The 18,162-nt window shown below is 41.8% G+C and overlaps 1 protein-coding gene across 1 annotated transcript; it reads right to left on the bottom strand.

Annotated features, from left to right (window-relative positions):
- Positions 1-5,038: 5,038 nt before the first annotated feature.
- On the bottom strand, positions 5,039-17,921 carry LOC136421978 (uncharacterized). The gene is made up of 9 exons (XM_066409576.1): positions 17,791-17,921; positions 9,402-9,497; positions 9,060-9,161; positions 8,662-8,811; positions 7,892-7,987; positions 7,302-7,415; positions 6,695-6,799; positions 5,953-6,087; positions 5,039-5,332 (listed from the first exon to the last, which is right to left on the bottom strand). Exons 2-9 carry the CDS (start codon positions 9,471-9,473, stop codon positions 5,048-5,050), a joined length of 1,059 nt encoding a protein of 352 aa, XP_066265673.1. The 5' UTR covers positions 9,474-9,497; positions 17,791-17,921; the 3' UTR covers positions 5,039-5,047.
- Positions 17,922-18,162: the final 241 nt, after the last annotated feature.

Raw genomic sequence — 18,162 nt, forward strand, 5'->3', positions numbered from 1 at the left:
AATTCTGTTTTCTGCTACTGTTACTGGCACATAGCTTTTGTGTCTAAGCAACCTCATACAAAACTCTATAGTTTTTGCCATGTTGGAAACCTGTAATAAGAAAACTTGTAGATCATGACTTGAGACAACTACAACGATTTTTTCTCACTTTTGTAGTTTAACATTTGATATCATAATTGTGAAGCCTTTCACATTTCTTAAGTGCAAATACATATTGTGTGGCACATAAGCAACAAGAGTTCTACGACCTCATACCTTCGCGAAATGATTTTGACCTTTATGACTGACGTATTAGGAGTGTTTTGCATCAATCAAAAATCATACCAGTTGATCCTCCTCACCCAAATAACATAAGTTGTCCAAACCTCCTTGTTATGATTATGAGCTTAACAAAGAAGGTTATGCTAACATTTTTCATCAATAATGCAAATAAGCTCCTTATTAGCATAATTTGATTCAATGGTGTTCACATTCACACAACTTCTAAATGCAACAAGTATGAAATTGCCGTTATTTACTAGTATGGAATGATAGTAGTTTCTCATGAATTATGCAAATTAGGCCTACATTTGCATAATTTCTATCTATTGACATTCCTCTCTTCCTCAGTTACAAATGTCACATATTTGAATAGTCATATCATGGAACACAGCAGGTTTTTAAAATTGCCTCATTAATTATAATCTGATTTGCATAATTATCATCCAATCATACAAAGCATCACATAAGCTATCTACATACCAAAAATCATGACCATCCATCAAGCCCATCTCGAGTTATATTATTTTCTCATTGATTATGTAAATGAGGTTCTCATTTGCATAGCTGATATCTATTAATATTTCTCTCTTCCTCAGTTACATATGTCACATGTTTGCGAGTCCTATCATGGAAATTGATGAATGTATAAACTTTCCTCATTAATTATGCAAATTAGTTACTGATTTGCATAATAAGTATCCAATCATGTACATCATCGCTCAAGCTATGTACATGCAAAAAATCATGACCTTCCATCAAGCCCTTCTTGAGTTATTCCCTTTCAATGTCTGAAGCAAAACCTACCCCTGCAGTTCCAAAAAAGTTGCTAGGGGGCCCAAACCTATACCACTTACTCTCTGCCCAACGAGCTATCTACCACTCAAAAATCAGTTCCATAGCATGTCCACAACACGAGATATCATAACATGAAGTTCCGCTGCAGTACCGTAACAAGCCGATAGGGGGCCCAAAATCTAATCATTTTCAGGTTTCATCGAGACCTACCAACATACCAAATACCAAGACAATCCTTCCAAGAATTCTCGACTTATCGTGTTCACTAACAGACACACAGACATGCTCGGTATTTCCATGCTGTGGCACTGCATTAATGACTGTTCTTACTCATATAAGGCCGTGTATATCCAACTTTGGTCAAAATTTGTATGTTTCAGTCTTTTAATTGGTGTAAGGAGATATCTTTGTGGTTTGGTTTCACATGCTCCGAGTGGACTCTTCCAGGCTGGGAGTAGGTCAAAGTTGACGATTGTTTTCGTCTGTCAGCTGTTACGAGAGAACGAGCTGGTCAACTGTCTATTTTCTTTGCATGATTCTAAAGTAGACAGATGTGGCTTTCTGGTGCATAAGAATTTTTGGGGCTTGCAATTAAGGTGAATCCTTTTCTGAGCCCTTGTTTTAGTGCTTTAAAGCATTACTGCCTACCAGGGCAAGCCTATCTCTTGTATCTGCCCTACAGCTGGCTGATAGCCAATTTGTCCCTGGCAGCTGCAGTACATGTAACTGACGTTTCATGACCCCTCATGACCAACTTTGCCCCCCATCTGTGACCCCATCAATATCCCCTGAAACATTATACAGCCCACACGTCGCAACCAGAACGCATAGTAAAGCATACAATTGAACACATTTTTACACTTTTCTCGTTAATTATGCAAAACACTTCGCCCAAAATCTAATCATCTTGAGATTTGCCACATACACACCGACACACCAACTACGACAACAAACCATCCAGGCGTTCTCGACTTATTCTGTTCACTAACAGACACACAGACAAGCACCGTCGCATAACCTTCTCGACGAAACCATTCGTCGCGAAGGTAATAAATTCCAAAAGTGTACGCAGGTTTGTTAGCGTGAAAACCAGCTCAGTTGTGTGTGTAGTCCCCGGTATGTACTGTTTAGCCTGAGATGACCATGGCTGTCGAGTATCTCCAGTTGTAATCTGAAAAATTTGTGGAAATAAAAGACGTTTCTGATGCTCTTCCCAACAGCTGTTGTACTCTTTTTCTTATAAATAAGGCCACACCAATTTAATTTCTTGGTTAACGGATTTTTTATTTTAGCCAAAAAAAATCATGAAAACAGAAGGCTGGGGTGAAAACTTGCACCTGACCCTGTTCACTCCCTGATACTGTGTGCACCAAAGTAAAACATTCCTCTGAGATTCTGTTTTCATGTTGTTTTTCCAATCTAGCATTTTCTTTTAATTTTTATTTTATTTCGTTAACCAAGAAAATAAATTGGTGTGGCCTGAGGTCAAATATGTAGTTCTTGGATTGCTTCATTTTTTCAGATTTGGAAAAAACAAATATCATTATGATATTCTACGCTTCAAGTGCTCATTGTAGTATTTCAGTTGGTGCACTTTCTTCCATTATGTGTGTGTTTCTTAATACATGTATGTACCTTGAATAGTCTGGCTAAAGTTGGGAACAAAAATGCAGACAATACAATGTAGTTGACACCAGTGGTTTAATAGTTACCCAAAGAACCATTTATTCAGAGGGAGAATGAGTTACAAGAACGAGAACGTCAACATTATGATAATTCTCTACATATTGTACTTATCATTTCCAAAAATGTCAAAAGGCCATATCCTTACATTCTTGCTAAGTGAGAGGCAAACTACTATGATAATTAGTTACAAGGTATAAAACATTTCATTCGATATTCAGTATAGTAAGATAGGTTGATAACATTTGAAAACCACCTTAAATTTTTCAGACCACCATGTACACTGATATTAGGACCTGGTAATAACATATCCCATGCATTATTTACACCTCTTAACATTAAACTTATTGCATACTAGAGTATTCAGCTCCTTTGTCTGTTAATTCATCGTCAAAACATAAAGTTAATGGACCGATCCAGTTCGAACACCATAAGCCCCGCACCCTGTTCGATTTCGAATAGTCCGTCAAAAACAGCCCTTGACGGACAAAAAACGGACGCGCGCGCTTGGCTGTCGAATATGCAGACTGTCTTCTCTTTAGCTTTTTTGGCTCTGAAACCCTTTCAGAGCGGACCAAATAAAAATGGTATGCCTTCTTTGTGGACCGATGTATCCACCGAGTAGGGTTGTTTGTGGAGGGGGTAAATGTAGTTACGGCGAGGGCATTATGTTTTCGGTCAATGCGTAAGCGGGTTGCGTCGCATATCATTACCTTGTTGGTGACCATCAGTGCCCGATTTTTGACAAGCAGCCGATGCACGTGTAAAACAGGGTACGTATATCCGAGGCAGGGTTCCCACTTACTCTCCAAGCAGAGCTAGGGTTTCGGCTGGTTTTTGACGTGTTTTTAAGCGTTTTTGTCATGCCTTCTACTTTGTCATCGTTTTTGTTGTGTCGCCAACAACAAAAACGATGACAAAGTAGAAGGCATAACAAAAACGCCTAAAAACACGTCAAAAACCAGCCGAAACCCTAGCTCTGCTTGGAGAGTATTCCCACTGTGTTGACTGCATGAATTGTAGCTGCATGTCCTTTTGTAATTAACTATCAAAATGCAATTATTTTACTTACCGTGTCATATTCATATTAATCAGTTCCATACACTAGTACAGCAGAGGCGGAACTCTGTACTAGCGGACTTTGTAGTAGTTGGCAATGTGTTTTAAACTCCCTCCTCATGAGTATCAGGAACTATTTTCTTTTTCATTTCGTTTTTTTCCTGAGTTTACATGCAGCCAATACAGAGAAAAACCTGTGACAGATGTACATACCCTGCTTAACACGTGCCATTTCTGTCCAACTAGCGCTGTTCTTGACGGAGGTATTCCAAATAGAATAGGGAGTTCTATATGTTCGATGTGGTGTTCGACTGGATCGGTCCATTCATCCCAAGCTCAGAGAAAGAAAAAGATACTTCCTCATTGGATTAGCATTAAATATCATTTTGAAACATTACAAAGGACGGCATGGCAATGGCTCCCTCATGCGACCCATGACTGAAGTGCAGTTTATATTCGGTCCTGGCAGCTTTTAAAAATGCTAGTGATATAGCAGTTATATAACCAGTGATAAATATGATTTCCCGTAAACACAAATGTGAAAAGGGAAAACGGTAGTTGTTCAACATATATAAATTGATAGAAACCACATGAAACTTAAGACATAAAGTTGAATTACGCCCTAAAGACTGCAGGGGTAAAAGCAAGCGTTCTTTACATATTTGTGAAAACATCATTCATGGCGGTACTTTGCCATCTCATAATATCAGCTTTATGTGTTATCTTCGCACACCAATAGGTACAAAGATCCAGATGTCAATTTACAAGAATGTCATTAATATAGATTAGTTTAGCTTCGTCGTAGATTCTGGACATGGAATGTTGTCATATCTGTGAATATATACTAGAACTATAGCTATAACTACAATGTACCGTTGTAACATGTAGTGTATTACATGTACGAAATGGCGATCTAAGCTTACTGGTTCATATCAAATCAGAAAATATGTCTAGAAATAAGCATCCCAGGTTTAACCTTGATATAGATGTGCGAGTGTGATTACGTACTTGTCTCCACCAGACTTTATTTGGTCGCTGGAAAGTACAAGAAAAAATGGCCATATAGGCGAATATTTTGCTGGAAGAGTTTACTCTCTCTCTACTCTAACTGGTTGCAAATCTGTAAGTCTACGGCCGGCTATTACTCTGAAAGATTATTCGCTCCATTCGGCCAATTTCTACTATTTCTTTTTCAGCTACCAAAGGTAAAGGAGTCTGTGGAAACTACCCCTCTGTCCTGACCAACAGCCTACAAACCCAGAGCCTTCAAACGATGCTTGCTCTCTCTCTTCGTCCACTTGTCCATGCGTTCCTTTTCCTTCTTCCTGAAAGCTTCTAGTCGCTTTTCGCGCCTCACTTCGTACAGACGGAGTCGCTTGTCCCTCGGAGTTAGCTCGCGTTCCTCCCCCTTATTTTCCTCATCCTTAGCGGGAGCTTGGTCCAGGCTGTTACCGTCTCCTTGCATGTTGTTGTCCAGGAGAGCATGGCGGTATTGCGGGTAGAAGGACTGGTAGGGGTACTCGGGATAGACGATCTGTAAGGGAGGACAATAGATGCACTCATTGGGTTAAAAAGGCTGCATGGATCAGAAAATCTACTCCAACCATGCACCGTGATGAGGGGGAATATAACCTTAGTCACGTTTGGGGCCGCATTAATCATTAAAAAGCAGGTGATAGCAGAACTGATTGGAGGGTCTACGCCGAGAGCAGACCAGCCTGGCGAGCCCTATGCACGTCTGTAGCCGCCATGCATCAGACACTGATGCCTGCGAATGATTGATTGAGGTGATAGCTGTTCAGTCTCTTAGTATTGTTGTAAATGTGACAATACGTTAGGTTTGGGATCGGGAATGCCTTTGAAACACTGCAGCAGCGACACCTAGCTGCTGTGAGAAGTAGAACCAGTCACTATTGCCCCGATGGAGGTGGCCAAAGAATCGTCAGGTTGCTGTAACATTGGTCCGATTTACACAAAAGTTTCGGGTCGGCTCGGTCTAAGGATGTGTGTGAGGAGCTTCGGGCTAATCAAGTGGAGTTTTCCTAGTGGAAAACCGCTACTTGATTGGCCTAGGGTTCTCCTTGCACAGTCCTAAGTTGACTCCAAAACTCTGTGTAAATTGGGCCAATCTGATGAAAGAAATTGTTATCGCACCTGTAAGGGACCGGGGCGCTGCAGCGCCGAGACTGCCCCCGTGGGGGCGCTGCACCAGCCGCGAGTGTTCGGCCGACGGGCCCCACCGTTACACCGCCCGCCCTCGCAGTCCTCGTCCCCGTAACAGTCCTGGCCCTGCAACATGTGTGGGGTGAAACAATCAGTACGTATGCTACAGTAGTGGTGGTCTTTGTTTACAAACACTTTCTTGTTTAGGTCGCCCGTCGCTAAGTTCTAGAATGTCATTGAAAACTACTGACTCTGCTTGGAACGATCCCCATGTGTGGCGAAACAATAGAACATATGAATCCGAACAATAGAACATGACGTGTTCTTAGAATAGAACGTGACGTATTCTTCCAACGCAACGAACAAATTTGTCATGGCAACGCAGTTGTTCACTGGTAAACATATGTATGTGTCAGTCGCTCGTTAGCGCTGGGCCGTTTAGGACGACAATACGACGGAGTAAAGGTAAGTTGGCTTGCGTTTGTGTGGTGTGTTGTCTTTTTAGGAAAACCACCGTCTTTTCGGATATAATCAAAGTTATATACCATCTCAAATAAGAATTTACAAGTTAAAATGTGTCCAAAAGGTCGGTGTAAAGTTTGAATTAGAAAAGGCCGGTCAAATCTGTGAAAACTGTTGAACCTGTTGATTGTACTTGTGGTCTATCGTAGATATGATAAACTTTAGATATGAAGACAAATTAATAACAACACCATAGTATATAAAAACCTACCAGACACTGCCCCGTGGTGACTCCGGACTGGTCGGAGCAGTACTCGTACGGATTGCACTGGGAGTCTCCGCGGCATGGCACACAGCTGCCGTACGGGTTACAGGCCTGTAAACAACAACAACAAAACATGAACAGGACTGTGGCAAACAACAGCAACAAAATATAAACATGGTTGAAACAAACAACAACATAAACAGGACTGTAGCAAACAACAATGAAATATAGCTGTGACAAACGACATGGGAACTCGTAAAACTTTGAGATGGCTTAGGACTGATTTCAGAGCCACTAAAAGTCAAGAAGTAGTCATGATTAAAGACTATCTTTAACTTCGTGTATTGTAACTTGCAAGAGCGGAGGTTTTCTAAATGTGTATATGTGTGTGAATCTTGATACAACCTCCTTGGTGTAACACACTTTTAAACAGTTTCGTGGGACCATTACTTCAACTGTATTTGTATCTATCTATATCCGAACTTAGTAAGCTTTTATACCAAGCGCATTGTGGTAAGTCATTCTTTCTGTGAGACATTTGAAAGGACTTTATTATCGTGAAATTACGTCAATTGAGAACTACAGTTCTATCTTGACACGCTAGGCGGCGTACCAGTTGCTGGTTGCCCGGTATCGGCTGCTGCTGCGAGTCGTCCACTCGGCAGACGTAACTCTCCACGCACTGCTCCCCGTACCGACAGTCGTCCTGCTGACGGCAGTAACGCTCCTGTAGGGGCAACAAACAAAACATGAGCAACCTGTTGCTGCCTCCGTGTACAGAGGTTTTGTTGTCAAAGGGCCTGTCTGTGTGTTTGCTTGTGTTACCGTAGTTATCATACAGTAGAGTGGCTAAAAGTGAATGGGTGTAGCCACAGTCTGATAGGAAGTGTAGGTCAAATTTGAGGCCATAATGGTCCCCCGCAAGCTGGTTTTCACATGCCGAGCCCCCTAGATTCACTGACAGGATAGAACGTTAGGTCAATGGTCCCGGAAAAGTCCCAGAATACTAGTTGGTTATTTCATTTCCTGAGTTCAATTTCCTGCCATATGCATGTCTATTGCCTTGATATGGAAAATGTATTGAACAGAAAAAGCGAAATATTCACAAAAAAAGAATAATGATAAGAATAAGACATTCACAAAAACTAGAAAATATTTCGAGGAGGTATATATGAGATCATCGATCTCATGTAGTAAGCTTACCAGCGAGTCGATGGCCTGGCGGTTGACGGGTCTGCAGGTGCCGTAGCCTTTCACACAGCGGGCACCCTGCGCCTGGCAGTCAGCGTCGGACAGGCACTGTGGATACAACACATGGTTAGTCCAGACTTCAGATTGATCGTCTTATTTTATTACGAATCATGAAATTTGTCGTTCTTTCACCATGGAATGATTTAGATGTACATGCATGTGAAATATTTGCCCATGATGAACTACTTTCTCGACCCCTTGTAGTCTCCACCAGAGGGGAATACTCTATCAGAGGGCTTGGCCAGTCTTTCGAGCTCGGATAAGTTCACCGTTTTAATTGGTTACAAATGGTAACTCTATGGCCAGCTTACTCCTCTGGATGATTTTTACTTGCACACACCTTGGCACAGACTAGTCATTTGAAAGACGAACATTTGAAAGATGAACATTCAAAAGATGTTTAAAGGCTGGCTTTTGTAAAGTCTAGATTTTGAACAGATAGTTACGATAACAAGAATTTATAAAGACAATTCAAACTCTACAATTGTTCTACCGGTTTTCCCAGTTAAGAATTGCTAGCATTGTATTCGTTTGTGCCAGTTCATTTTAGTGACGCTGAAGAAGAGTGATGGATGTGACTCGAAACGTCCGGAATTTAATCTCCGAATTTTATCCAGTTGTAGAGTTTGAATTGTCTTTTATATTGTTTACCTGGATGTCTAACCTGGATGGATAAACGGATAACAAGAAGTATACAATGGTGAACTATAAGACCTAGGTACCTCCGCAGGCAGTCTGGGCGGGCTGGGGTTGCCGGGGTTACCGGCGCCGCACTGACCCCGGTCGGCGTCCCTCTCGGGCACGAACACAGACTCCGACATCTCGCACTTCACGTCCCCAGGGCAGTCACCGTCACCGTAACAGTCTCGTCCCTAGTTAGGGTATGATGCAGATAAATGTATAAACACTCACATTAACATTATCGGATATTATCGGATATTATATTTAACAGGGCCCACATGTGATGTGCCAACCACTTCTGACACCATGTTCACAGAGGCTTCCCGCTTTTTATGAGATAAACAATTGTAAAAAGTGATTTTTCCTACTTTTGTCATGGTACCATGTAGTTGTAATAATTGTTATCATTTTTTTTTCAAAGAAAAGAAATCGAACTTACCAAGCATCTTCCTTCCACCTGATTGGGCTGGATGGCGCAGTACTCGTGACGTGGACACTCCTCATAGGTCCGACAGGACTGCTGACTACCAATCAGAGCGCTCTGTGGGGCGAACATTTATGAGTTAGTGGAAGACCAAGACAGTCAATAACAAATTTTCATATTTAGCTCACAATTAGATTCTTTGTTCTCAACAAAAAGTTTCTCTTACCACGGATTGATGGCCTAACGTACATACGGCACAGAATTTTTTTTTTTTTAAATAACTTCATTCGTTCATGACAATGTTGTTGTTTTTTTCGATATGCTCGACGCCATTCGGAAACGTAAAGATGTACCCACCACGACTGAGGACAGGAACAGAAGGAGTACCACGTGGACACCAACGGATCCAGCAAGTCGACTCCAAGCCATATCTTAACTACTTGTGGTCTTTATCTGAAAGAGATAATCCATGGAATGATAAGACATCTTCTCTATCTATCAAAGATGAAGATAACGCCATACTTCAAGACAATAGATCTAGTACTGTAGGTCTGGTTGCAGAGTTATTGAACGTCAGTTTGCGTGACTACAGGTGGTTTGTAAGTCTACGTGTTTTGACAATAGTAAAGCATTTGTCAGCTGTGGTCAATCCAGCGTAGCATTGCAGACAATTCTAAACAAACATCCAAATTTCCCATGCTCTGTTCAAGACAGCACACACAAAAAAACGACCATTTGTTTGACTTTACTATCCACTACAAGGATTTCCACCCGTTCGATATGGCGTAGCTTTTTGTGTGAAACATCGAGTGCCTCCAGGGTTCGTCGTGGGCCCTATTCTAAGCAAACATGCCCCCTGCTTTGTTAATTATCGGTAAGACCCAATCTTATGCTACTTCAATCACATTTTTGGGTCCAGAGGACCCTCTTTGGATTAAGACGAAGCTTAGGTTCAGTACTAGAAGGTTGTATTCATTGCAAAAGCATCTACAAGACAATAAGCGCTAAACCAAGGAGGTTTAAAACCGTACCAGAGTAGGTACGAGGCTTGATCGAGTTTCCACCCTACTTTCCTTCACTATTCACTACGTACCTTTGTGACCACGGTTTGGCTTAACAATTACTTCTAGTTGACTTGGATATGTCAATGGTTCTTACCCCGGCCTAGATGTACAAGGTTTTTCTTTTGTCTTCTTCAAGAACTTGCTAAGCTGGGATTGTACAAACCACCTAAACCGGAACAATGATATGGCGACCACAATGTACAACTATGTTGTGAAGGTATTTTGTTAGATGAAGGTGGCTTGCGGAAATTATAAGATAAGCACCGGCTGGCCCCGGGCAAGGGTTAGGCTGGAGCAGGTGGCCATGCCAGGCAATTTAAAACCTATCTAATACTAATAAGGCAGCAGACACAAATGATTACTACAGATGTACACGTATCACCCTTTTTGTACGGAAAACATGCGGCGAGGCGCGATACTACAATCTATTTTAGGTTCGCTTGTCATAAAGATCTCCCACCGCAAAACGGGGTAAGGCACGCAGTCAGGGTCCCGCAAACTCCTGAGAACTATCCGGTGAAATCTAGAAAGAGATACGGCGAAATCCCACGGGACTTGGATGCATATCCCGAAGTCTGTACTGTATCTTGTATTATTCGTCATGAGTCAGTCAAGGTTGCCAAAGCATTTTCCTATCCTGGAAACATTCCTAACTTTTATCTTTTTAGAATGAGGAAAGAAAAATGAAGACAGTGAATTGGCAGGTTAATAATAAGGTAAATCTTTTTGTCGGCCCGAGGGACTCGTCATCCAAGATACCATCGGATACCAACTTTGGAATCTTGGATCACCTTACGCCACTCATCGCTCTCCTAAATTAACTTTCGTAACTCGAGGGAATGAAATCATGAACATATTATCTATTCCATTAGAAGGTAAAACGTTTTTGCATCAACAAGTAGTGGGAGAATCCCCCAATGCCATATCTCCCCTTCCCGAAGGCACTGCACTTATAGAGCCACAATATTAGATGGCGAAAACCTGATGAAGAACTAAATAATGCACAAAGATTTATTCCCTTGTGTCCTGAATGATTAGTTGGTGGTATGTGGCTATCTACTAGTATGTCCTCTGTTTTTGTTGTGTTCACGTTTCATTGAATTCTGCTTTTGCGTAATATGTTTGAATTCTGGGTTTGTTACTAGTATCTTAATGGTTAGGCAAGGCTTCATTTCTACTTATTCTGTCCAACGCATAGAAGGTCTATAATACATTTATAAGTATGTTGATTTCATACATCTGCTTGTAGATGCCTGCGACTACACGACCAGGTGTAGCTTTGTTCTCGAGAACGCGAATGCTCCAGGCGGCGCAGCATTGGGTTAACTATGATGTCAGTATTAGGTTGAAATACCAGCCCAATTACCCGTATGAAATTAACCAAGAAATGCACCCTTTGGCAAAATAGATTTTTCCTGAGAATCGCATTTCAGCAAAAATGGTTGCCAGTGGCCATCTAGGCTTGAAACGCATTTTTAACTTTATTCTTTTACATCTGGTGTTGTTTGGGATACAATGAGAATATCAGACTATAAGTAAGCCTAAGGCTAGGATGTTCCGCGGTGCAAAAGGTGTGAAACATTACAATAAGAAAGGCGTACACCACACCTGTTGCTGCACCTTTAAAAACACGTTTATAATCATTACAGAAACCACCCACGAATTTCTACACCCAACTGCAAAAACACCCTATTCCTTAGTCTTTTGTTGACGCAGTTGTTTGTTTGTTGATTGTTTGTAGCCAAGAGAAACAAAACAGATTAACAAACCCAGGAATAATCAAACCAAATGTGTTGCCCCTCCCTTTGATAGGCAGGTTTGTAGAAAGGTAAATGAGGGGGCATAATGGGACAGGTGTGTACCCCCGGGGCGTGACACATGCATTAGGAAGTAATAGACGTGCTTACAACGCAAATCTGTCAGATACAATTAACTAAAACTTCTGTCAAATGTCGGGGACCGAAGTCCTGTACAGTGTACCGAATCGCGTGCAAGCTACTGGTCTTCTTTTCAATGCCTTGTCACGTCCTTCTCAGGATACAGAATTAGGAGGAATTTGCACTCTATGCGCAAGTTTTTCTTTTTCTCCAAACAATACAAACAATAAATCAATGCGCGGGTGATTACCAGCCATGCAATCACGATTTTGCACCCCAAAGTGTGGCAGACTGCTTGTTTAGGAATTCACGGCACACACGTCCAGGAGTTCAGCAGGTAACCGGAGAGATCGAGGCGTCATTTGATTGACAGACAGGTGTGTACGGGAAATGCTTGTCTAACACCTTTGGCCTGGGGACGAGATCAGCCCAAATATGGCAGGTGGTTGGAGAAATGACCTCTCGTTCATTTTGCCTTCTTCATGTCTTGCAGTTTGCACAACTTAGGACTTTAATATATGATAAAATATAAGTTATTTGGACAGAATCCAAAGATTTTTGGTTGGTTTGAAGATTTTGAGTAACTCTTATTTTTAGTACTGCTGAATGGCTTTGTCAGACAGATGGCATAGTACACGGTCCCCCGAGAGTTTCGTTTGATGTTGCCGATACTGAAAAACTCGAAACGGGTAGAAAACTTAAGTTTTTAAAAAAATCTCCACTCCACGTTATAACAGTCTGACCGAATTGCACAAGCATCAATCTGTTTTCTAACATCGAATTTGCTACATCAACCAGTATGGTGGTCAAGGCATGGTATCTAAAGTCATTTGGTTTTCCTACAAGCTGGTTCACCCATTCACTACATAATATAAGATCAAGATATAGCTGACAACGATCTCTCTATCTTAAAACATTCATTTTCAACCCATTTTGATCTTTATCAACATCAAAGGCTACTTTCTATTGAAATTCATGCCTTGAAGTATGTAAAATATTAAACCGTCTATTCACAACCAATGCGGCGTAGACCATTGATGATAGTACGAAAGAAAAGCGTTATAAGATAATATCAGTACATAAAAGAAATCGTTCTTCCATTTTTATCAATTCCAATTGAAAGCCTTAAGGCTACAAAAAGCAAGCTGTTGCATCAGAATGGGCCTATATTATCGTTTTAACATACGTACTGTTCTATAGGTGTGGTTCTCTCTGAAGCATACACACAAGTCATGAAAATGCATGTTGATTAGTCCCATGGTAATAAAGGCATCTCATGAGTGAATTTGGTTTTCTTTCAAGTTGTGTTGCCTATTGGCTTCCTGGTACAAATCTTGACAACAATCATCCTACAAAGCGTGAAAGATTTATGTTCATTTCATTTTTGGAATGTCATCTTCATCACTTCATAACTTAATATACTTGCTTTGGAATTCATGACTTGAATTATATAGAATACTAAACCGCCTATTCGCAACTAATGTAGCGTAGACGTTTCTTGATAGTCACGAAAGAGACTTATCACGATCATATCAGCTCTTTTCTCTCTGTGAGAATTTTCCACAGAAGCCTTAAGGCTACGAAAAGCGAGCTGTTGCATCAGAATGGGGTTATCATCGTTTTAACATACAAACTGTTAGATAGGTGTGGTTCTCTGTGAAGCATACATATAAGTCATGAAAATTCATGTTGATGAGTCCCATGCTAATAATGGCATCTCATGAGTCAATGAGTAAACATGCTCATGATCACGCCTTTAGAAGAAATCTAACATGATCATCCCATTAAGCAATAGATTCTTTAAATATGTATGAAGTTTTATCAAACTACTGGTACCTGGACACATCAACAGATTTGTTCTCTTTATGCATGATGAACAGGTGGTTTCTGGACGGAATTTGTTGTGATGTAATCTCTAAGCAGATGAAATGATTCTGCTCATTTTTGGTGTTTTCCACCTTTTTGGCAACATTTAGTGCTCTTTTCTAGTGTTATATTTTCTAACAATTCCTCATTTAGGATCTAAATGTTGCAAAAAGGGCGTGAAACACCGAGAATGAGCTGGATTCTTACATCTGATTTGAGATTATTGCTCATGACCACACCTTCCCTCAAGAAAGGGATCCTTTAGATATTTATGAGTTTTTATCAAACCACTAATACCCGGACACATCAACAGATTTGTTCACCCAATGCGTGTCCAACAGGTGGTTTCCGGCCGGAAATTGATGTGATGTAATCTCCAAGCAGATGTAAGGATACGATTTATTTTCGGCGCTTATACAACTGTTTTTGCAACATAGAATGTTTTTGGTTTTCTTGTATCCTATCTTTAACGGTTCGCATTACTCTAAAGGTTTTTAAAAAGGCGCCAAACGTCGAGAATTCGAGAATGAGCCAGATCCTAACATCTGCTTGGAGATTAACTGCTAGTGTGATGGGCAACATTAGACGAGTGATTATCGCTATATACGGGGATATATGCAGCTGGGGAAATCATTCGTTCCAAGGAAATTATATCATATACCATGATCACATATCGTGGGATGACCTTAGGTACAGTTCATGACCTGTACTGGTGACCTCCTGCATAAGGTCAACCAACTGGCCATTGAGGCCTCAAGGATGGGACGTAAAACAGGAGTTTGAGGGGTCACAATTCAAGCACTTTAAAGAACCCATCACACTTGATGAGAGTAGGGGTCCTTCCCAGTGTGAGTGAATCAAATAAATCTGTCTGGATATTCAGCTTGTATTGTTCTGTACAACCCCGGTGTGCTACGCGTGAGGCGTTTTACCGGGTAAAGAACCTACCACACTTACCGAAAAGAGTAGGGGTCCTTCCCGTCGTGAGTGGATCAATTGCAAACCCTACAGTCCTAAAGTCCTGTCTTGCGCAGTGTGTCCTTACTTTATGTACAAAACTTGTGTGTTACGCCTCAAAGCGGTTCACCGGTTATTCAAAACAAACAAACAAATGTAGACGGCCTTCTTACTCTGCGGCCTAGTTATGGGTACACCCAAGCCTGTGACCTCGTCCGCGATGAATTAGTATTTTATGGGGTCTTTAGTGATTGAAAGAGTTTTTTTCCCAGACAATTGGCCGGCGTCGTTAAGACCGTCGGTTTGGACATAAAACCGCTCACTAGGGACATGATGCCCTGGCCTACCACTCACTCTGGTAGTTATGATTGTTAATGCCGAGAATACAAAACAACTCTTAGCTTTTAGATGTGTTTAGCCGATAAACAAGCGAATACTTCTTTCTTGAATTAGCTTGTGCTTTCCTTGAAAATTCATTTCAAGCATATCCGAGCTATTCATTGATATTTTCTTCAAACATCTGCATTGAAAAACGCTCAAACATTGCGTTTGCGTGATAGATTTTCATACACAGTCATGTAAAGTAGATAGCTTTCTACAAAGGTCTTTAGAAATGGCAAATCGCTGTGACCATTCTCCACATAGCGATGTGACAGTATATAAAAGGCCGCCCCCAATGCGTCAATCTGATATGACAGTAAAGATTCGGGCTTTTGCTAAGTGCAACTCGCAAAGGTATAATCTGTCATACAATCTTACACGTGTAGTCGTCCTACTATTTTTACATTCGCCCATTCTTTACGCAACCTTGAATTACGAATACTCACATGTGACCTCGCGTTTTGCCACAGGCTAGTCTAGAACACGCGTACCTTACAGCCGCAGACGTTATTGTTCTATAGATAACTCCCATAGACGCCCGGTTTGATAAATGGCCCGATAGGTAGATATTTTACCTGATACGACAGGTGACAAATGACGCTGTCTGCGCCGACACTGTACCTGTGTTTAAAGTCGTAATTCATCGGTGATAGTCCTTTCATTTTACAAAGTGCGCCCGCCCCTAATGCATGTTCAGGATATGCTGTCGCAAAATGCATACATGTACAATACCAGACTAGAACCGAACGGGCACTGACTTTGGTTTGATCCTTATTTTGTCTTCTTTGAAGGCTGGTGATTTTACAGTTGTACATGGGCAGGAATTAATTACCATTCTTCAGGTCGCAAAGGTTTCCATAATTACGAGTCTGACTGTCGACTGTTTTCTGTATCTGTAGTTGTATAGTCAGTATAGCCGCCCTTTGGCCTAACACACCAGCTAATACCTAATTTTGTCTTCTTTGAAGGCTGGTGAGTTTTACAGTTGTACATGGGGAGGAATTAATTACCATTCTTCAGGTCGCACAGGTTTCGAAAATTACAAGTCTGAGAGTCGTCTGTCTACCTCAGGGCACGGGGTGCCCGTATTTGCTTCAGCAGGGCGAGCGAACTTCATGCCTCCTATCCGAACAGAGGCTAGTTAGTTAGACGTCTTTTTATACGTTTTTGTCGGCCTTTCTTCTTTGTGAGCTCTAGGAATGTCAGCTTTTCTACATACAACGAAAATCTAGTGAAATAGGAAGGCCGAAAAAAAAGACGTCTGACCCTCAAACAAGCCGGAGCCTAACCTCTGCTTGGAGAGAACTTCACACCGACGAGCGCTCGGAATGTTTCACACACCTTATCACTGAACCCATCTTTCCAGAAGCGAGCCTTTTTTACAGAATGAATACCTGGTGGCGCTCTGAGGACAGGTCCCTTTGTTTTGGAATGTCGCGTTTGTTGTGCTCATGGCTACATCTCCGGTGTCATCATAGGTCTATCAGCTCTAAGCTACAATCACGCTGATCTACCCGGTAAGCCGTGGATGGCCTTTTGCCTTCTGGGTGCCGTCGGGCGCCATTTCAGGAAGCATGTTAATAACGGTAATTATCGTGCTTCCTGTATTGTCGCGTCAACACCTTGTGGCTTGTCCCCGAAGGTGTCCGATTCTTACCGAACGAGAAATGTACGATTCGTGTAGACCTTAAACGGACATAAAAAGGCTGCATACCGACAAGTTAGATGGTTGTATTCCCTTTAAAAAAAGGTTTGTTTATTGCGTGCTTACACGGTATAGTTTTAAGAGAGTTGTCTTTCTTTTAAGAGTGAGCCAGGGGGGATCTTTTTAACTCGAGAATCCCACTGCCAACACAATAGCGCGCGGTTCTACAGGTTTTTGTATCCGCGCAACTATTCGGGTGGGGGTTTGGAATCGAGCGCTCGCCTTTCGCGGCGGTGAGGGTACGAAAAGGACGACTCGACGGGGGACTATTTGTCGCACACCGCAACACGCTGTGCCCTTGTCGCGCTCTGACTTCCAAACCCGCGCGCGATTTTCAGAAGTTGTAACACGCGTTGCCCCCGTACATATATCACATTGGGAAAAAACACAACAACCTCTCAACGCACCTCTAAAGGGTATGCTAAAGAAAGCAAGGACTAACAGTGACAATTTTTTTTAACCGTACGGAGCTACGAAAGTTTGAATTGTTTGCTTTGTTTTTGCGTTTTTACAGATATCATAAAATGCTATCAAATCACAATTACAGCAGCCGCACCCTAACGCTTAAGACTAGGATAAAATTTGAGTATTGTGCTTTTTTAACGTTACGAAAGGCTTTAAAACATGCAAATCCTTATGCTCCCCGCTTGTTCCTCTGTTCTTTTGTTCGCGGAGAGAAAAAAAAGGTTGGTGGGTCGTTCTAGGGTCACATCTGTCCAACTGTTAAGGGGTACGGACTGAGAAAAACGCCATCGGATCTGGGAAACGCCAGCTGTCGCCGCAAAGCGCCATGAAGCGTCACCAAAACAAACCCAACTTGACCTTCAAGGCATCAAATTCGAATCCTAAGGAAACTGACGTGTACGGAAGGACGGAAAAGGTGTTGTGTGACTCACCTGAAGACTGAAGCGGCCGCACCGAAGGTTCCTCTCGTAGCGACTACACGGTGTAACCTCTCCACCCACCTGCGGGAACAACTCACGCATGCGCAGTGTGGGACCGCCGCAGGGCACAGCTCCGCTGTTGTGTCGTGGCCTCAGTCTTTTGTGAACAACATGCAATTTTTACATACAGAGCCGGAATGCGCTGCTCTACTGGGAATTTCTACACCTGGACGATTACTGATAACAGCAACAGGACGGGTGCAGACAATATTCAACTACTTATCTCCAAGTAGATGTAAGGAGGCTTCGTTTTTTTGCACGTCGTTTTTTTTTCTTTACAACGTCTTTCAGATACATTGGTATCTTTAACTTGAACGTTATCAC

The sequence above is a fragment of the Branchiostoma lanceolatum genome, chromosome 16, assembly GCF_035083965.1.
Source record: "Branchiostoma lanceolatum isolate klBraLanc5 chromosome 16, klBraLanc5.hap2, whole genome shotgun sequence".
In the NCBI taxonomy this organism is placed as follows: Eukaryota; Metazoa; Chordata; class Leptocardii; order Amphioxiformes; family Branchiostomatidae; genus Branchiostoma; species Branchiostoma lanceolatum.